Source organism: Anabrus simplex, chromosome 3 (assembly GCF_040414725.1).
Source record: "Anabrus simplex isolate iqAnaSimp1 chromosome 3, ASM4041472v1, whole genome shotgun sequence".
Lineage (NCBI taxonomy): Eukaryota > Metazoa > Arthropoda > Insecta > Orthoptera > Tettigoniidae > Anabrus > Anabrus simplex.
In genome coordinates this window covers 196680343-196699455 of record NC_090267.1, presented here as the reverse complement: position 1 = coordinate 196699455, position 19113 = coordinate 196680343, and the positions used below count along the sequence as shown (strand labels likewise).

At 41.1% G+C, this 19113-nt stretch overlaps 1 protein-coding gene across 1 annotated transcript; it reads left to right on the top strand.

The window, feature by feature from the left end:
- The first annotated feature begins 950 nt into the window (after window positions 1–950).
- Window positions 951–18721, top strand: LOC136866733 (trypsin-3-like). The gene is made up of 7 exons (XM_067143842.2): window positions 951–1061; window positions 5513–5603; window positions 8641–8815; window positions 11352–11557; window positions 15612–15844; window positions 16735–16801; window positions 18564–18721. The coding sequence occupies exons 1-7, from the start codon at window positions 951–953 to the stop codon at window positions 18719–18721; spliced, it is 1041 nt and encodes a 346-aa protein (XP_066999943.2).
- Window positions 18722–19113: the final 392 nt, after the last annotated feature.

Below are 19113 nucleotides of genomic sequence, written 5' to 3'. Positions count from 1 at the left end.
TCTTCTGCTTCTAATGATGATTATTGTAATTATTAATATGTTTGCGAGACGTAACCCTACAATCTGGCGGGATTTACCTCTGTCATTATTGCCATTATTGACGATAATATCACTATAATATATAACTATAATATCACTACCATTGTCGCGCGAAAGTAATTGCGCCAGATTTTTAGCAGCATGTATAACGTATTTACGGGGCATACGAGCATTGTTATATTGTAAGGATGATCAATAGCCCGGTCCACATCATAAGTGCTGTTTATTCCAAAAGGCTTTAAGTTCTTATTTACATGCCACGAAAACTTGTGGTAATTTAAATTTAAATTTTGGGCTGAGAAAGACGGCTCATGTAACTTAACCCAAGTAGGATTAAAGATAATAGGTTTGTGGTCCGAATTTCAAGCACTCTGGACTATAAAATGAATAATCCTGTTGTAAAATATTATTATTATTATTATTATTATTATTATTATTATTATTATTATGCTATTTGCTTTACGTCCCTCTAACTACTTTTACGGTTTTCGGAGATGCCGAGGTGCCAGAATTTAGTCTTGCAGAAGTTCTTTTACATCTAGTAAATCTACCGACACGAGGCTGGCGTATTTGAGCAGCTTCAAATACCATCGGACTGAGCTAGGATCGAACCTGCCAAGTTGGGGGTCAGAAGGCCAGCGCCTCAACCGTCTGAGTACATTTCCACGCACAGATCGTAAGCTCCATAGTCAGAGAACAACTCTTCGCTTAGGGTTCTGAGGAATACTGCATCGCAGCACTTATCAGTACTCCTATCTTATCAATTGTTATCTGATATGTCCTGAGTTTGTTCACAGTGTATTTCAAAATAGACAGAAGCCTGGAAAAATTAATCTGTCTGCATAAGTTGAAAATGTCACTCATGCTCGACAGGTAGGATAGCCTATGAGCAACGCTTCCGCTGAGGGCGCATGTTTCGATGTGAAGTTGGGGGTGGAGGTGCCTCGTGCTTCTGCGGCAAGCGAGAAGTTGGTGTCTACTTAACGTGTAAGAGGGAGAGTCCTGTTGTGCTGACTTTTCAGGTAGGCACTCCCGTACCATCTTCTGCTCCACAATAGAGCAGAAGAGACTGCAGCCTCTCCAAGAAGCTGGGTGTTCACCCCTGCAGTCCACACATTTAGCTTGTGCCTCAGGGGTGAGGGGGCAATCGGCATCTGAAGGGTTTTCTCCATATTTGACGCAGCGTAGAGGTATCTTGCAGTAATTAGCAGTATGCACCCACCTCTGACACCGGTAACATTGTGTGGGCACCCCACGGACCCTGAAAGCGTCAATGAATACGCGCGATCCACTCAGATATCTCAAAGAGTAAATGGTCTTTGGGACCTCGTCATTTGGGAGCGTGACTCTCATGACGCTTAGGAGAATCAGTTTTAGGGCGTTTCATCGTGACTTCTGAACTGATACACGTCCTTGGGCTGGCGCCCAAGCGACATGAGATCCTCGCTAACCCATTTCACGCCTGGGGGGGGGGGAAACAATATTGCGAATAATAACTTTCCTGAGCGTCTGACTTGGAAGCGGTGAGTGTAGAAGCTCTGATTGTTATCTTAAAGATATTGTTTCATGAGCTGGTGACCGTCTAAATGGAGGAAATCTCAATTTTGTCGCCCTTCCCTCCACTAGTGGGGGTTCTGTCCCATCTCGTTCTGAGAGACTTCAGTAATCAGTCTAGAACGCTGGAAGAAAGCAGGGTTGCTCCTCGGTCTTGTTCTAGGTCCCTTATACGCATAGGAACGTGGATCGGTCAACTTGGTTCCTAAAGTTGATTCGCTAAGAATATTAGCTTCTGTTTCGCTACACGCACGTTCATCCAGCACGAAGAAGACAGTCTCACACTTGTCGTGGAAATGTGCGTTTTCAAAGCTGCAGCTGTTGTTATTGTGGTTGACGAGTTGGGTTGTTTTTGGAAGAAGAGGAAGAAAAGGAGTGTGTGGTGTAAGGAATGGTTACGGGAAAGAGACAAGTTGTCGAAAATGAATCTTTTGAACATGCTCAAAGGCACGAGTATAAAAGACCATCAAATCTTTCTGCGAATGCCAGATATGAAATAAAGAAATTTGCTAAAATGCAGAGCAGATTGGATTATGTGAGTTATTTTAATGGACGGGGAAAAGTTGCCTGGCAGGACTGAATGGTATCCTCAGTATCAACTGAACAACATGGAAACGTAATCTGTTGAATTTTAAAATCTACTAGACTAAATTTAAGATATACTATTTAAATGCAACAAATTATTATCTGCGATTCCATTAGGCCTAGTTGACTTTTCTCACACTGGCTCTTATCATTCAGCTCGCCTGCCTCAGTGACTGGAACATCAATGTTAGATTTTGAGTTTCATATTTCGTCTTGGTCGGTGAGAAAAGAAAGAAGACCGAAGTACCATAATTTTGGTATATGGACAGTTTCTTGCGATGAACCCGTTTTACTTTTCGACTCTTTAACTTTCTTCACTGCCCTACGGAAACTTTGTTTCAACAAAGTACCTCTCGCGGTTAAAAACGCTAAATCTTCCTGGGGAATCTTCTCTCGCATCATTGTCAGCAGCTCCTGTAATGCATCCTCCCGCTAATTTCTGCATTTATATTCACGTGACTTCACTTGCCGAAAACATGGAACGCATCTGAAAGACCGTAAAATTTGTCAAGAAGCTAGGATGCACGAAGGTCGAAGTGTCTGCAATCCCGACTGTTGTACTTATCAACCACTCGCTGCAATGCTTGGTCTCATATCATCAACTCAGTCGGTCATAACCGCTTTGCACAGTGGAATGGAAGACCATGTTCGCACCACCCACCACTCACGCGCGAACATGGTTCTTCACTGACAACTCCACGAACCAAGTTTTCCAATTCGACAGAAATGTATGTTCGCCACGAACATGGTTTGTGAGACAACACACGAAAGCGATCTTAGTTCGCGAACCTTGAAAAAGACCAAGTTCGCCGAACTATGCTCTTATGTGTATAGGGCGCTTTAGGGACGAAATTTGATTTCGTCAGATTCCCAGCAGTGGAATAGGAGGTCAGCCCGTCAAATGGGTTCTTAACAGTCACAGGCTTTTCCAGGGTTTTTGTCTGTTTTTGTGTGCGAACCATTTTACTTACAACCTTGCGCTTCCCTTTCACCGCGGGATGTCACGGTGGAAAAGAAGCGACAAGGTTAGGGTGGCACCTTCTCTAGCCATTCGTTTCGGAAGAAGGCTAATCAAAGAGGTCGCCTCAGATAGCGGTGGTCACATAAGGGACCCATTCATTTCGGAGGATACCGTGGAGCCGTATGACGATAAGTTTGCTTTAAAGGTGCTTTAAAGGATATCTCTAAAGATACAATCCTCTTCTTCTTCTCCGCTCCTGTAAAAACCATCAAAAATCTGCAAACCAACCCAAACACCAGGCACAAGAGAAAGACCAGAAAACACAGTTGCAGAGCCTCGCATTCGCGCATCACTTGGGAATGGGATGACCCCCAGCTATAAGATATATTTATGCCAAAACTGGAAGTCAGAGAGAGAAGCATTCTCAGAACGATTATAGGCTCGACACTGGAAGGTGAGGAATACCGGAGACGTCACAATTCAGAGCTCTATTCCTTTATAGAGAGGCTCTCCGACTATGCCAGGAAAAATAGGGTTGCTTTCCATGGTCATGTAGCAAGATTGTCTCCCAACAGACTGAACAACCGTCTATGCAACAAGAAAGTCCCTAGCACATGTCTGACGGAGACTCAAAAGATCTTAAAGGAACATGGGCTGACAGACTAACAAAACAGATAGGCTGTGAGACAGATACCGTACATAAGATTTTTTCGTAGTTTTCTGGAAAAATCACTAATGAAGAAATGTACCCACTGGTCGGAGGAAAGAAAGGAGATACACGGGGAGAAGATGCGAAAATACTGTACAAAGGTACAATCATAACGGTTGAACAGGCATGGTTCCAAGAAGGCATATTCGAAAGAAGAAGTAATAATATGTTGTACACGTCCACTAATACAATGTCAATTCATTACTTTAGTTTCTTCCATTTCACGTTTGACTCAGTGGGGTCGATCAAGAATTAGCGCGGACAGTTTTGCGTCGACAATTTTCCGACATCACTGTAACCATGGCAACCACTGTACGTCATCTATGTATACTAGGAGAGGAAAAATCTTATCCATCCTTCTATACTTCTCCGTGTAGCGGGTGAACCGAGCACAACTTCACTACCTCGGCTACTAAGCCCTCTTATTAAAAAAAATATTTACCACTTAGTCGTGAGACTCCGTGGCTCAGGCGGTAGCGCGCTGACCTCTCACCGCTGGATACCGTGGTTCAAATCCCGGTCACTCCATGTGAGATTTGTACTGGACAAAGCGGAGACGGGACAGGTTTTTCTCCGGGTACTCCAGTTTTTCCTGTCATCTTTCACTACCACTCCATTTCATCTGTCAGTCATTAAGCATTGCCCCAGTGGAGTGCGAAAGGCCTCGGCAGCCGGCACAATTCATATCCTCGCCGCTAGATGGGGGCTCCATTAATCCTATCCCTGACCCGGTCATTGACTGGAAAACAGATTGTAGGTTTTCACTTAGTCCTTTTGCCCGATACGGGGTCGAGGATGAGGAGAGTTGAAATTATTATATTGGCATGTTTCCACGACCGGATGCCTTTCCTGACGCCAACCTCAGTTGAGGAGCTAATGGACATTAAATCAATTTTGATGAAAGAAAATGGGTAAGGAGGTGTAAGGAATCGATTTTGGCATATGAATAGGAACTGTCCCGGCATTTTCCTGGAAGTAATAATGGGGAACCTCAGAAAATCATTCTAATGACAGCCGATGGTAGGGTTTAAATAGCTTGTTTCCCGAATGCAGAGCTTGGCTCCAAATCCGCAGCGATTTAACACACTCCCGCTCGGTTCTAATAAAATATTAATTATATTAATAATTGTGATATAAATATTTTAACATTCCTTTCTTTTTATTTGTGCTTCAGGTGCAAAATGTTCTCCGTTTCAGAACTTAAAACGGGCATTTAATTAAGGAGAGAGTCGGTAGCTAAACCCTGGCCAAGCAGATGGGAAAATTTAAACTCAGTGTTTTTGCAACTTATTGTCTTACCGAGAATCTTTTAGACAATGCTGGAGTCGCCAAGCTAACTTTATTGGTGATAATATTCTCAAATCTTTATTGGACACACTGAAGTCAACGATGATGTTCTTTACGTAGGTAGTGAATTACCTATGTGAAATCAAACCTGTGCCTCTCAATCATTTTGCTTTATAGATTATGAAATCATCGGTTGGACTTAGAGTTAACCTCTATCTCCTCACTTACCAATTGAGGTTACTTCTCTAAAGTCCTTCTTGGACTCTAGGGGAATGATTTTACTTTGTTTTATGAGTAACATGTATATTATAAGTATTTAAATTGAATTATTAATAGTGTTTAATAAATTCCATGCATATCTGCTACGTGTCTTTCAGGAGGACTTAATGTTGTTAGAAGAGGAAGAAATCAGCGATGGAAAGGCACGAAAATTGAGTCGGACGGGAATAGCTTTACCGAGAAGTTGTGGTAAGTAGATTCAAGAAGAATAACATTCATACTGTACTTTATTACCTGCAATACATTGATATACATTGCAGAATTTGATAGTCTGTGGCCATCATCATGCGTAACTCATTTCGGAGACCTAAGTTGCCTTAAGGCAGGGTGCCACAGAAGTAACGTGGCAAATTTTTGGGAGCAACATGGCTTATGTAGCATGTGACTTATCAACTATGGAAGTGATCATTTAGTACCCGTCTTCCTGGGAATTGAAGGTACTCCGACGTTATTAAATTCAATCAACGTTAATAAGAGAAAGTGTGGTGAAAGGTTACTTTGATACACCCTTATTTGGAAGACAATGCAGGCGAACTTATTGCCTGCAATGTGCATACAGATTGAATAAGACGTCTGTTAAATTAAAGGACATTGAAGATAACTCTTCCGAGGGATTAGCTTTACAAAAACCCAGTAAAACCCTAAGTTGCAGAAAACTTGAATCAATGATTCTAGACAGGGTACATCATGCATCATTTTGAGCAGGCACTATAAAGTGGGTACTTCGATATAAAATCAGTGGTTACTGAACTTCAGAGTAGGTCCTCCGTTTTAATGTGCATACAAATTCTGGAAAGAAATGGAGTAGCCACTCAAGATTCCAAAGAAACGCGAATCGGTAGGTTCTCTTCATTATTGCTGCTTTGTCTTCGCACCTTACTGCACATTCCATTTATTAACTTGCGGAAATATCCACGATCTACACAGTTGGAAGCTTTTATTCGAAAAAAAGGGATCCTGCCAAAAATCAACAGATTTTTGTAGATAGATTATAAACCTGTTCTTTCTGATAACATATTAATCACCATTAAGCTGGTTTCAATGATTGAAATACAATGTGAATAAATTCTCTATGTGTTCACATATTTAAAACTTTACTGTAATCACATTTTGATTCTAAATAAACTGAACCGTGCAGCGTACATTAATTTTTTACAAATTTCTTTGCGGCGCACCAACACAGGTAGGTTTTATGTTTAAAATCTGCTGTAGCTTAAGTTATGATGATACTGTCAATTCCCTGACAAAGGCTTTGCCGAATTCAATTATATCCATGGATGAAACATTCTATGCTGAAGAGGCTGAGTTCACAAAGTCCGCCTAGGTTCATAAGATTTAGGTAAGGTAAGGGTTATTCTGCCCGAAGGCAGGTCCGAACCTCCGCAGAGGTGTTCCTGAGCCGGAGTTTACGTGCGGTAGGGTGGCCAGTTCCTTTCCGCTCCTCCATTCCCTTACCCCCACCAACAGCGCGTGGCAACCCATCCAACTCCTGACCACGCCCAATTTTGCTTAACTTCGGAGATCTCACGAGATCCGGTGTTTCAACACGGCTACGGCCGTTGGCATAATATTTCATAGGTAGTTATTTGTAAGTTTCAATTTCGAAAATAATCGTTTTGTGGAGGAAACAGCACCGGAATAATTAGGTCTACTGATTTCACCGTTTATTTAATAATAACAACTTGGTGTTGATATTTGTGAGAGAATTACTATGTTACAAGGGTCAACTTTCTTACACTCAACACATTAATCATCATTACTCTACAAACGTACTGTAAAGAAACCACTTCTTAGGCTCATTCTACAAACGCATCACGATATCATCTTTCCCGTGCAGAGCGGCATTCGTGTAAAGTTATGTATTCATTTATTTACTGTTTCGTTTTCTTGAGAGGTCTGTGCGCCCCTTCCGCCCCGAGTCCGCAGGCCCCAACCTTACGCCACTCAACAAGGTCCTCCGTTACCCATTCCTTCCGTTTGCCAACTAATTCATTCTTTGATACATCAGGCATGTCCTTCTTCTAAAAGTTGGGAAGTTCATGTATTTCCCACTAAAAACCCTGTTATTCTGCAGATCAGTGGGAGAGTGTTGGCATCGTTTGATGGTGAAGTACCCTGTAATAAGAGGATTTTTTTTTCTATAGTGATACGAATTACATCGCTGCAGACATTTGTACGGACTGGACACTATATAAGGCTGCAATCGATTTCCTGAAAATATTCTAAACACGGTAGTTCCGTAGTTTGATGGAAATCTCGTGGAACGATAGGGTTGTTCTGCCCGAAGGCAGGTCCGAACCTCCGCAGAGGTGTTCCTGAGCCGGAGTTTACGTGCGGTAGGGTGGCCAGTTCCTTTCCGCTCCTCCATTCCCTTACCCCCACCAACAGCGCGTGGCAACCCATCCAACTCCTGACCACGCCCAATGTTGCTTAACTTCGGAGATCTCACGGGATCCGGTGTTTCAACTCGGCTAAGACCGTTGGCCGTGGAACGATAAGATTTCTAATTCGAAGGTCCTTAAGATGGTAAACCAGGGGCAACGTTTGGGATACTTTTGTGCAAGCCGTGTTTGTCCTAGTGGAGACACGTGATGTGCCATTCAAACGTTATGCAGATAGTAGTAGAAAGTTTCATTTATATAAAGACGCCACGTGGATGACATAGGGGCAGAGAGCTATGCTGCAATGAAGATTTGTACGAAGGACCGTCGAACATGGAGGAACTTCACGGCAAGTGACAAGTCCTATGACTGATAATAATTTCGTGTGGCTATTTCTAGCCGGGTGCAGCCCTTGCAAGGTGGACCCTCCGACGAGGGTGGGCGGATCTGCCATTTGTAGATAATTGCGTGTTATTGTGGTGGAGGACAGTGTTATGTGTGGTATGTGAGTTGCAGGGATGTTGGGGACAGCACAAACCCGAGCCCCCGAGCCACTGGAGTTAACCAATTAAGGTTAAAATCCCCGACCCGGCCGGGAATCGAACCCGGGACCCTCTGTACCGAAGGCCAGTACGCTGACCATTCAGCCAACGAGTCGGACCCTATGACTGATTAATGGTAGTGATGATGACGATAATGATGATGATCGTCAAGGCATACGCTTAAACTAAAGTTGGTGATAATCATGATGCATTAAACAAAAATTCATTAACCGTACTTGAATAGACTTCAACCTTGCTAATGGAGCTCATGTTGAATACGTTTCTTTTCTTTTTTTCTTTCAGAATGTGGCATTCCGAATCGTAGTCCTTACAGCGACGCTAGGCTCAATGGTGGCCAGCGGGTACTTGGTTTAGAGTTTCCATGGTTAGCAGCAGTGTATGCAAATGACTCCCTTGTTGGCACAGGGGCACTTATCAACAATCGTTATATCTTAACATCAGCCTCGACGATCGCCAAGTAAGTGTAAATATATCCTTTTATATTTTATTCATCAATTTTATTGAGGTGGGAATATGTATCGCAACATTATCCAGCTACGTGGGTCACGCTGAAGGAGAAAGTTACCTTTCACAGATCACAATATGTTCAGTTTGGTTTTCCAATTAGACAGTATAACATTAGCTATTTCTGTGGATCTGTGGAAGTGTGTCGGCCTCTGGATCCCGAGATCACGGGTTCAAACCCGACAGAAGTAGTCCGATTTCAGAAGGATGAATAAGGGTCCATTGAACACTCCACGTCGTACGACGTCGGTATGCACAAGATCTTTGGGACAGACTTGGTGGATATCCGACAAAATTATTTAAATCTCAGCTCACCCATAGAGTATCAGATCCTCTGGCATCTGGTAGAGTGAAACATAATACTGAAATTGACATGCAGTTGACCTGAATGGCGTCAAATGAAAATCCCTGCATGATAGTTGAGGTCATACTGTTAATATTATTGGGCCGATGACCTAGATGTTAGGCCACTTTAAACAACAAACAAGTTAATATTAATACAGTATAATATTTAGGTATCTACTTGATTTTAATTAGTAAATGGTTTTAATTTTATTTACATAGATGTATGTCTACTCCTTAATCCCGTTTCCTGATACGGGGTCAGGGTGAGGTGAAATTATATGGCATGCGTTTACGGCCGAATTACTGACGCCAGCCTCAGATGAAGAGGTGATGAAGATGGCATCAATGTTGGTAAATGAAAATGGGTAAGGAGGTGGAAGAAATCGGGTGTGACCGAGTTCGATAGCTGCAGTCGCTTAATTGCGGCCAGTATCCAGTATTCGGGAGATAGTGGGTTCGAGCTCCACTGTCGGCAGCCCTGAAGATGGTTTTCCGTGGTTTCCCATTTTCACACCAGGCAAATGCTGGAGCTGTACCTAATTAAGGCCACGGCCACTTCCTTCCCACTCCTAGCTTCTTCCTGTCCCACTATCGCCATAAAACCTGTCTGTGTTGCTGCGACGTAAAACAAATAGCAATTAATTTAAAAAATCGGGTGTGGCCTATGAATAGGAATTGTCCCGGCATTTGCCTGGAAGTGAAAATGGGAAACCACAAGACCATTCTCGGGGCAGCCGACGGTGGAGTTCGAAGCCACTCGTCTCCCTAATGCAGAGCTTGGCTCTACAGCAGTAGCAGTTTAACACGTGCGGCCACTCGGATCGGCATTTTTTATTTATACAGATAACGAGTATAATGAACTTCATTAGATAGTTAGACCTTTCCGCTATTAGGTGGTTCAAATATCCAAGTACTACACTTGCTTACATTAATCAATCGTAGTCATTTTGGCAGAATCGAACAATCTGTACTTACTTCATATAGACTTTCGGTTCACTGGGTTGCGTCGAGTGGGTGTAGTACATTCCAAAGAGATGTGAGGTACTCAGCAAAGATGTCCTATCGGAGATCGATGGGAATCAAATTCACAGCCTTCGGATTTCGCGTCCGGTATTCCGATCATTGAGCTACTGTGACCTTGGCATTTCCGCTCTGTCGATTGGGATCTTGAGCTATTGGTCTGTCGCTACTGCCAGCACAACTCTAGTATTTAGATTTAAAGTACAGTGTGTTGTGAAAACTAAATATTCAACTCAGCCTGTGTCCCTCAGTTGTGCTACTAAACGTGGCATAGTATACTGGGATATGGAAGGGGATTTTTAAAGTTATTTATGTAGTAATTGATGTCTAACGCTGGATGTATGTTGTGTATTCAGCTCAAATGTGTCTGGATCCTCAGTTGATCCACCGTAAGCTGTCATAAGTGGTGTAAGCGTCAGTGAATAGGTGTACTAGGGAAATGAGGTAGTTTTCCCTTGCTTTCTCACCGAACCAGAAGTGGCTATTACATATGCACATCTGGTTCAATTAGAACTTTTGTGCTTGTCACATTTAAATAAATTCATTTTTGTACCTCTTACTGGATGGAATTATTTCCTTTATTTTTGGTAAATCATCTTAAAATTTATGACATTGGTATTTTATACCATTAAAAATCGTACTCTTGGTTTTTACCATCCACTACAGTCCACTACGTACCTGCTTCACGCTTACACTCGTTTGCTGTTTCGTGTAACTGTGCTTTCGATGCTGTCAACTATATTTTTCTATTTGATTTTGGAGTATTTACGTAGCTTGTAAGTTAGGACTCTTATTACAACAGTAGATGCTTATACGATCCTGCTTCTAATGTTTCTATGGTACTTTGGCAACTAAACTAACCGAACTTGATTTTGTCTGGGGTGATAATCCCCAGTGTATTATTTATGATAGTTTATTTAACATTCTTCCTCGTCACAGGGGAAAGCATTAATTTACCAGCAGACATAATATCCAGATATACAGTATATTCACTAGCATCGTTGCAACTGGCATCGCTCATACCTCATTCACATTGCCAAAACCAAGGGTGAGCGATATGTATTTGCACATTAAATATCCTGATGGAGTATGTAATTCCTTAAATACATTGTTCTCCTCCCCAGTGCTCCTGCCAACAGCGTGCGGGTCACACTTGGAGCCAGTAACCTCTGCACTACAGGCGGTACAACAACTAACTACGGAGTAGATTCAATCCAAATTTATCCTAATTACGATTCAACAACACAGTCTGGGGACTTGGCATTGCTGAGACTCAGCTCAGCAGTGAATTTTAATCGCTACGTAAGACCAATATGTCTACCACCTTACCGTAAGTATTTCCTTTTCTTTAAATTTGAAGAAAGTGTTTTTACAATCAGAAGTCTCGATAATTAGAGTTGGATGGGGATCAGATTATCGAAAACTCGGATTATACAGAAAGTGAGGCAAAGTTTTAAAAAATATTGTATTTACAATTTACACTTCCATAAATCTACTTTTAAAATCAAATTATTTATTCAATGCATTAAAATGATATTGTTACAATGACTACTCGTAATTAAAAACATCAGTCCTACATTAGACTATGATTGCGACATCATCCTGCTGTTCCACGCGCAACAGATATAAAGTTTTAGACAATATTGCTCATTGTTCTTTACTTCTGCAACTTGACGATACGGGACTCATGACTAATCTCTGTCAGCCTGCTGTAAGAACATAACTAAATTCAGAGGAGCAGCGGGAACGGATTGCAGTCTCTTGGTTGTCAGTTACCTATTTTCTCCTTCTTTGTGGCTCAGATTATAATGATATCATTTATATAAATAAAATTGCAGTTTTGTCTGTACACTTCAATTTTTTCCCTCATATTTGGTTTTTTATCTCGGTTTATGTGTAGAAAAGTCGATAATTGCTTCAGTCAATTTTTGTCTGTCCGTCTGGATGATTTTCTGAACATCGCGGGAAAGCAGCTAGAGACAAGTCTTGGAATTCTGTATTTAAGTTCCGAGTTATCCGTAGAGTGCTATAGTCTATAAAGAGTGTCTCAAACCTTTTCGGTCGAAATGAAACAGGTCATAGTAGGTCCACAACCGATTATACTGAGATTGGGAACCAATGGTCGTAAAATGCATATTTATTGTGTTATGGATAACAACAACGTACTGTAGCTCAGAGTAATTGTTCAGAGTGATGACCGCCAGTTTCAATGCATGTATTGCAACGGCGCAAGCAGTTCTGCAGCATTTTCGCGAAGATCCGGGGTGTCTGTTGTACACTGGAACAGGCAGCGGGTGATAAACAGCGTACACCACCAAACAGACGTACTGTACACAACTTCGCTCATAGCACGTGTGTCATGTGACGACGGCATGCATCGCACCGGCTCATTAACCTGTGTCGCCAGCACACCACTATCCCTAGTGTCAGTTGACCATTGCATCAGAAAGCTTATGATGTGTCCATGGTGAGGTGTGTTACTGTGTACACTGCATGACGCGTAGTCGAAGATTGAACGTCACTCGTCACGAGAGTTGGCAGAAGTGCGTTTAAAGTATGGTGCGGCAGGATGTAGTGCCCGTAAATCAACATGAAGCTGTACGAATGTACAGAGAACGCTTTCTCAACAGGTGTCATGGTAATTGGAAGAAGTTTATCTCCGCGGATACCAAATTACGAAAGACGGGTTCGTTCACGCCACAGAAAGCCGGCCAAGGTTCCCGTCAAAGACATGTCCAAACACCAAACTTTGAGGAGATGGTGTTAGATTGTGTGGTCGACCACCCAGCAATAAGCACCCATCAACTTGCCCGTGAAAAACACACTTCGAAGGATACAGTATGGAGAGTACTGGCGGTACAGTTAATACACTCCTATCACAAAGAGCGTGCGAAGCACTTGGACCAACGGATTTTGAGCCCCGCGTTCACTTCTGTCAATGGATTATCCACCGCCGTGCTGCAGTGCCGAACTTTGTACAGTTTGTATTGTTCACGGATGACGCCTCATTCACCCGTGATGGTGTTTCCCACAGCCGCAACAGCCATGTCTGGAATGAGGACGATCCGCACGCCACCCACATTGATGGACACCAGCAACGATTCTCTGTCAACGTATGGGCGGGCATTGTCCAAGATCAATCAATAGACCTTATTTTCTGCCTCCCCATTTGACTGATCAATGTTACCTGGTGTTCCTGCGAGATGTGCTGCCACAGTTTCTGGAGACTGTACCCTTTGTTGTCCGTGAAAGGATGTGCTTTCAACACGACGGTGCACCAGCTCACTTCGATGTTAATGTCCGCGAGCATCTGAACAACACGTACCCTTTTCTTTGGATAGGAAGGGGAGGTCCTGTCCCATGGCTGGATCTCACACCTCTGGACTTTTTCCTCTGGGGTTACGACAAGTCGTTGGTATGTGAAACCTATGTAGAAACGGATGAAGGCATAATTGCTAGGGTCCAAGCTGCCTCTCTCCTGGTACAACAGACGCCAGGGATCCTTGTGGCAGTGCAGCAGAACTTCATGCGCCGTTGTCATGCATGCATTAAGACTGACGGTCGTCACTTAGAACAGTTACTATGAGCCACGTTATTGTTGTGCAGTGTACGCTGTGTACCGTCCGTAGCTATGTTCGTAAATACTGTATGTATTTCCCACCATTGGTTCCCTATCTCAATATAATCCGTTGAAATGAAATGTCGTATGGCTTTTAGTGCCGGGATATCCCAGGACGGGTTCGGCTCGCCAGGTGCAGGTATTTCTATTTGACTCCCGTAGGCGACCTGCGCGTCGTGATGAGGATGAAATGATGATGAAGACAACACATACACCCAGCCCTCGTGCCATTGGAATTAACCAATTAAGGTTAAAATCCCCGACCCAGCCGGGAATCGAACCCGGGACCCTCTGAGCCGAAGGCCAGTACGCTGACCGTTCAGCCAACGAGTCGGACAATATAATCCGTTGTGGATTCACTATCACATGTTTCAATTTCATCTAAAAGGTTTCAGACATTCTGTATACTATTTGATCAGTGTGGAGTGGCGTAGCAGTATTCAAGGAACCGAGGAAATAAATGTCGAATATCTCCGTTAATATCAGCTGCATCGAAAAGTTGTAAATGTTGTGTACATAATTTCCTATCTTTATATTTAATGCACATTTACCTTACGAATAATAAAAATAAAGTAAAGTAAACTCGTGTCCTCACCCCGAGGTAGTATAGCTCTTGTCAGGCACACCCCTAATGAAGGTGAGCTGCGTGTACCATTTTATCCTCATACCACGCTATTATTAAATCTCTGACATTACCGGGAATCGAACCTGTGCCTACGAGGACGGCAGCTAATAGTGCTAACCCTTACGCTATGAAGTCAGAATAATAACAGAGATATTCGTGATTATTGCATTTTTACGAAGTTCAAAATATTTCCACATTTTTTCATCCAAGTTATGGTTACGTTTCATACATTTTTACCACACAGGCTATGATAACAGAAATATTTACGAATTACGTTTTTAGTGATAAGTCCAGCAACACTAAACATATGTAGCCTATAATGTCGTAAGCCCATAAAACGTATGAAAATGATAATTTTAATTGAGATGTGCTCTCCCTCTCGCTTTGGTTGCCACGTATCCCCACTAGATGGTATTACCGCTGCAAAACTCTATAATATATATATATAGGGCAATAAAGTATATATACGCATATCTGTAGGAGTTATTTATGCAAGTTATTAAAATCTGAATTGAATTATTGTGGCGAGGTGTAGTATTTTAGCGTCTCTCAACAGGGCTACAGTCGCTACGCCATCTAGTGACCATCAGGAGAATGGAGCAACATTGCCTAGGCACACAATGACGCTCAGACAATGTAACACAATTTTAAAGCAGCATTTTCGAGTGAAGAACGTATACGATGAATTCTGAAGAAAGTAAAATGCAATGTTCATTACGCGATTTTCTGCTGAAGTTCAGTTTAAATTAAATGGCATTCAACCGCCATAATTTCATTAATTGGACAGTTATTTTTTAATGGTAAATCACTGGCCTCAAGGTCCTCAGTTTTAATTCCAGCACGATGGTTCATCATAATACTAGTTCGAAGCGTGAGAATCTACCTTTATGACATGCTATCAGGACGTTGGATAGGGCGTAGAGTTGCTGTTGAATCCTAGCCACGTTCCCCTGGACATTTAAAAACGTATATTCCATAACTAGTGGAAATAATTAAACCTGATTTCACCAGATTGAAGAGGAAAGTATTTACAGAAAATCTGAATTGAAATATGCGATTTATTTTTTCCCAATAATATGTACTTTCTCCTCCTTAATTCTCATCTTACATCATAAACATATACTAATATATGATTTGCAGAAAACAGCCGCTACTTTGGCAACGTGGGATATGTTGCTACTTGGGGCGGGAATTCAACTGAGGAAGCAGCAGCCGCCAACAATGCTACTGCCAGTGAGGTGTGCCTTGCTTCAAAAGTTCCTGTACCTATCCTTAACCCACGAGAATGCTTCAGTGCCAACGTGTCTAGAGAGCTACTGACCCGTGATAAAGGGTGTGTGGGAGGACCTGGGACACAGTCTATTGCTTGTCCGGTGAGTTCTAGGTTTTAAGCTAAGCTATTTCCTAGGTGATTGATGTCATTAAAGATAATGAGAAAATATTTGATACGCTCTGAGTTGTAAGTAGAAGTATATTTGGAAACTAAGCAGAACTTACCGATCTAAGCGGCTCAGAGAGTTGAGGCGCTGACCTTCTGACCCCAACTTGACAGGTTCTAACCTGACTCAGTCCGGTGGTATTTAACGGTGTTCAAATACATCAGCTTCGTGTCGTTGTGTTTACTGGCACGTAAAAGAACTCTTGCGGGACTAAATTCCGGCTCCTCGGCGTCTCCAAAAACCGTCAGAAATCGTTAGTGAGACGTAAAATATAATAACATTATTATTTCTAAAAAAGACTTGTTTCTATTATTTCTGGAATCTAACGAAATAAGACAATATTAATGCTATTCCTCTGACACAAGTCTACAGGCAATAATTTGTATTATATATGCATTCGAATCCAGTGTATTGAAGAAAAGTGTATTAAAATCACATTAAATATAACAGATAAAATTTTCCGTACCCTATGATCAAACAGTTCTCCATTGTATTCCAAGTTCAATGCATAAAATATTAGAATAGAGTGGGAGAAAAAAAAAGATGGAAGGATGAAAGGAGGGAAGACTTCGTGATAATACCTTATCTGAAAGGAGGATATAATCAACCCAAGTAAATATTTAGACCTAATAACCAATGTTAAGGAAAGTAAAACTTTGCCTGCATAGGGTTTTAGAAAGGAAGTTACTGGAAGGAATTCCCAATGAATATTTGTGTTTGTTTACTTAATCTCATGACGTCTTCACTCCTAATTTTCATTTATGCTCAGAGAATCATCACTTATGATATCGTTATGTGATGCAGATTGTTATCTTTTGTTTCAGTCGGACGTTGGTGGACTCGTTCAATATTATGTTCCAGTAGTACCGACGAGTTATTATGTACTTGTTGGTAAGTATAGAATTTATAAAATTGTATAGTAATTACAATAATATGTAGGAATTATATAGTGTGTCTAAACTTACAGAATATTAAAATGACTTTCTCTATTCACTTGTGTATTTAAGAGGAAGTGATACCAAATGTCACGCAGTTTTCACTCAAACGATTTTTTTGAATAGGGTTTTAGAACATTGCAGATCTGATTATGACAATTACCAAAGGATTCAGTACAAGCTTGTCAAAAATGACCAAACAAGGGGGGAAATATACAACTTAAACTAAACAAATACATGTTTCTGGAATAAATTTGTTCAGTACGGTGCACCAATTAATTCAGGAAATTCTAAATATTACTTTGTGGGATAAACGTTCTATAACATCAGTGGTTAACGGTTCCTACTCACCTCAAACAAGATGCTCCAATTAATTCAGGAAATTCTGAATACTAGTCTGTGGAATAAACTTTCTATAACATCAGTGGTTAAAGGTTCCTACTCACCTCACTAAACATTTGAATGGAATCAGTAATATCTACGAGAGTAAAATATAACATATTACTCTACATTGTAGGTTGGTAAAAATGGATGTGAAGATCCGTAATTGAAGAGTAACCGTAGTTTTCTGCAAAGACTACACGCTGAATGATGACTACAGCCATATTCTATAATACTACTTTTGAAATAAATCTCGGAATGCGTTAGGAGAGATGTTAATCCTGGCTAATAGAAACCATACATACTGATCCCTGTTCCACACAATAACATAGAAAGATACCACAAAATTACCTGTCGTGTACTTTGCCAGTGCCGGGCTGAATGGCTCAGACGGTTGAGGCGCTGGCCTTCTGACTCCAACTTGGCAGGTTCGATACTGGCTCAGTCCGGTGGTATTTGAAGGTGCTCAAATACGTCAGCCTCGTGTCGGTAGATTTACTGGCACGTAAAAGAACTCCTGTGGGACAAAATTCCGGCACCTCGGCGTTTCCGAAAACCGAAAAAGTAGTTAGTGGGACGTAAAGCAAATAACATTATTATTATTATTATTACTTGCCATGCATTTAAAACAACCAAACGTATTCACTTCCTACGTATGTATCCACCCATTTCTTTCCTTTATATGTATTCCATAGCATTTTTGTTTCATCAATAGTGGTTTTATATAATTATATACGTTCTAAACATCGAATATATTAACACCTGTCGTCTTCAAATTGGATATGGAAATAATATATCACGGAATATGTACTTTTTCGAACAACGCCCAAATAAAGTAATTTCCTAGTTAAATTATTGTACACGCCAGAGAGCAAGTGATGTCCTTGGTGTGACCCATACATGAGCAAAGTTATTAACTCTTTGGAAAATGCTCTTGAAGAGACAAACTCCCTCATTGTGACATACATAGGAATATTATGTTTCATATTTTACGATATTTGAAGGATATAATACGGCCTTATTTTGTAACGTAATGATGACTTTTTCCCAACTTCTTTGTAGACCTATCGAAGTTGGTGCTACGTTGTGTCACCACTCTTTTGTAGATGTTATTACGGCCTGACATACCTTTTTCTCAAATGAATCTGTACATATTTTTAAAATTCTAAGTGACAGAAAGGTAAAGCCGAAAATATGATCTTAAAATGAAAATTTGATGTTGAGGGAAATAAGTTGTCCCAGAAAGCTACTACTATCATTTCTATAATAATAATGATCACGAAAATTGCAAAATTATTTGAATATTTACAATACTGAAATATTATGGTACTTTACAGGACTTCTAATCCCAGGAAATCAATGTGGGGATACTACAGGACCATCTCTCTTCACCCGTGTGGCACCGTATCTGTTATGGATTGTGAGGAATAGCTACAGTCCACAAACCCCCTACTGCCGAGCTCCAGGAAATCCTTTAATACCTTTCGCAATTTAATACTGTATTTTATGACAAATCCACTGTACAGAACTTGAATGGTATACCTTTCAGGCAAACAAGACATCCAACAATGTATACCGTATTGTGATGTACACTTGTGTTCAATATCTGCACATGACGTGTTATTTGTTTACATTAATGTAATGTTCATAACCAATAATGTCCCTATTTGATTAGGAAAAAAAGATTTACATTAATTTTATTACACAGAGCCTTCATTTTCCATCAATGTACAGGAACATAACTCAGTGTTGATCAAATAATCTCTGTAATAAAGAAATCAATAAACTTCTTAACAAAAAGATTTTAGACTATCATTCTTATCATTTCATTTTAGTTTTGAATCATTAAAACCAACATGTAAGAATGAACACTCTGTATAGGTGTGT

Excerpts from the sequence above, each read along its gene's own strand:
- LOC136866733 (XM_067143842.2), top strand. The coding sequence starts at position 951 with ATGTTTCGATGTGAAGTTGGGGGTGGAGGTGCCTCGTGCTTCTGCGGC. Across the intron at positions 15,845-16,734 it reads CACAGTCTATTGCTTGTCCG|TCGGACGTTGGTGGACTCGT; the intron begins GTGAGTTCTAGG and ends CTTTTGTTTCAG. Across the intron at positions 16,802-18,563 it reads GAGTTATTATGTACTTGTTG|GACTTCTAATCCCAGGAAAT; the intron begins GTAAGTATAGAA and ends GGTACTTTACAG.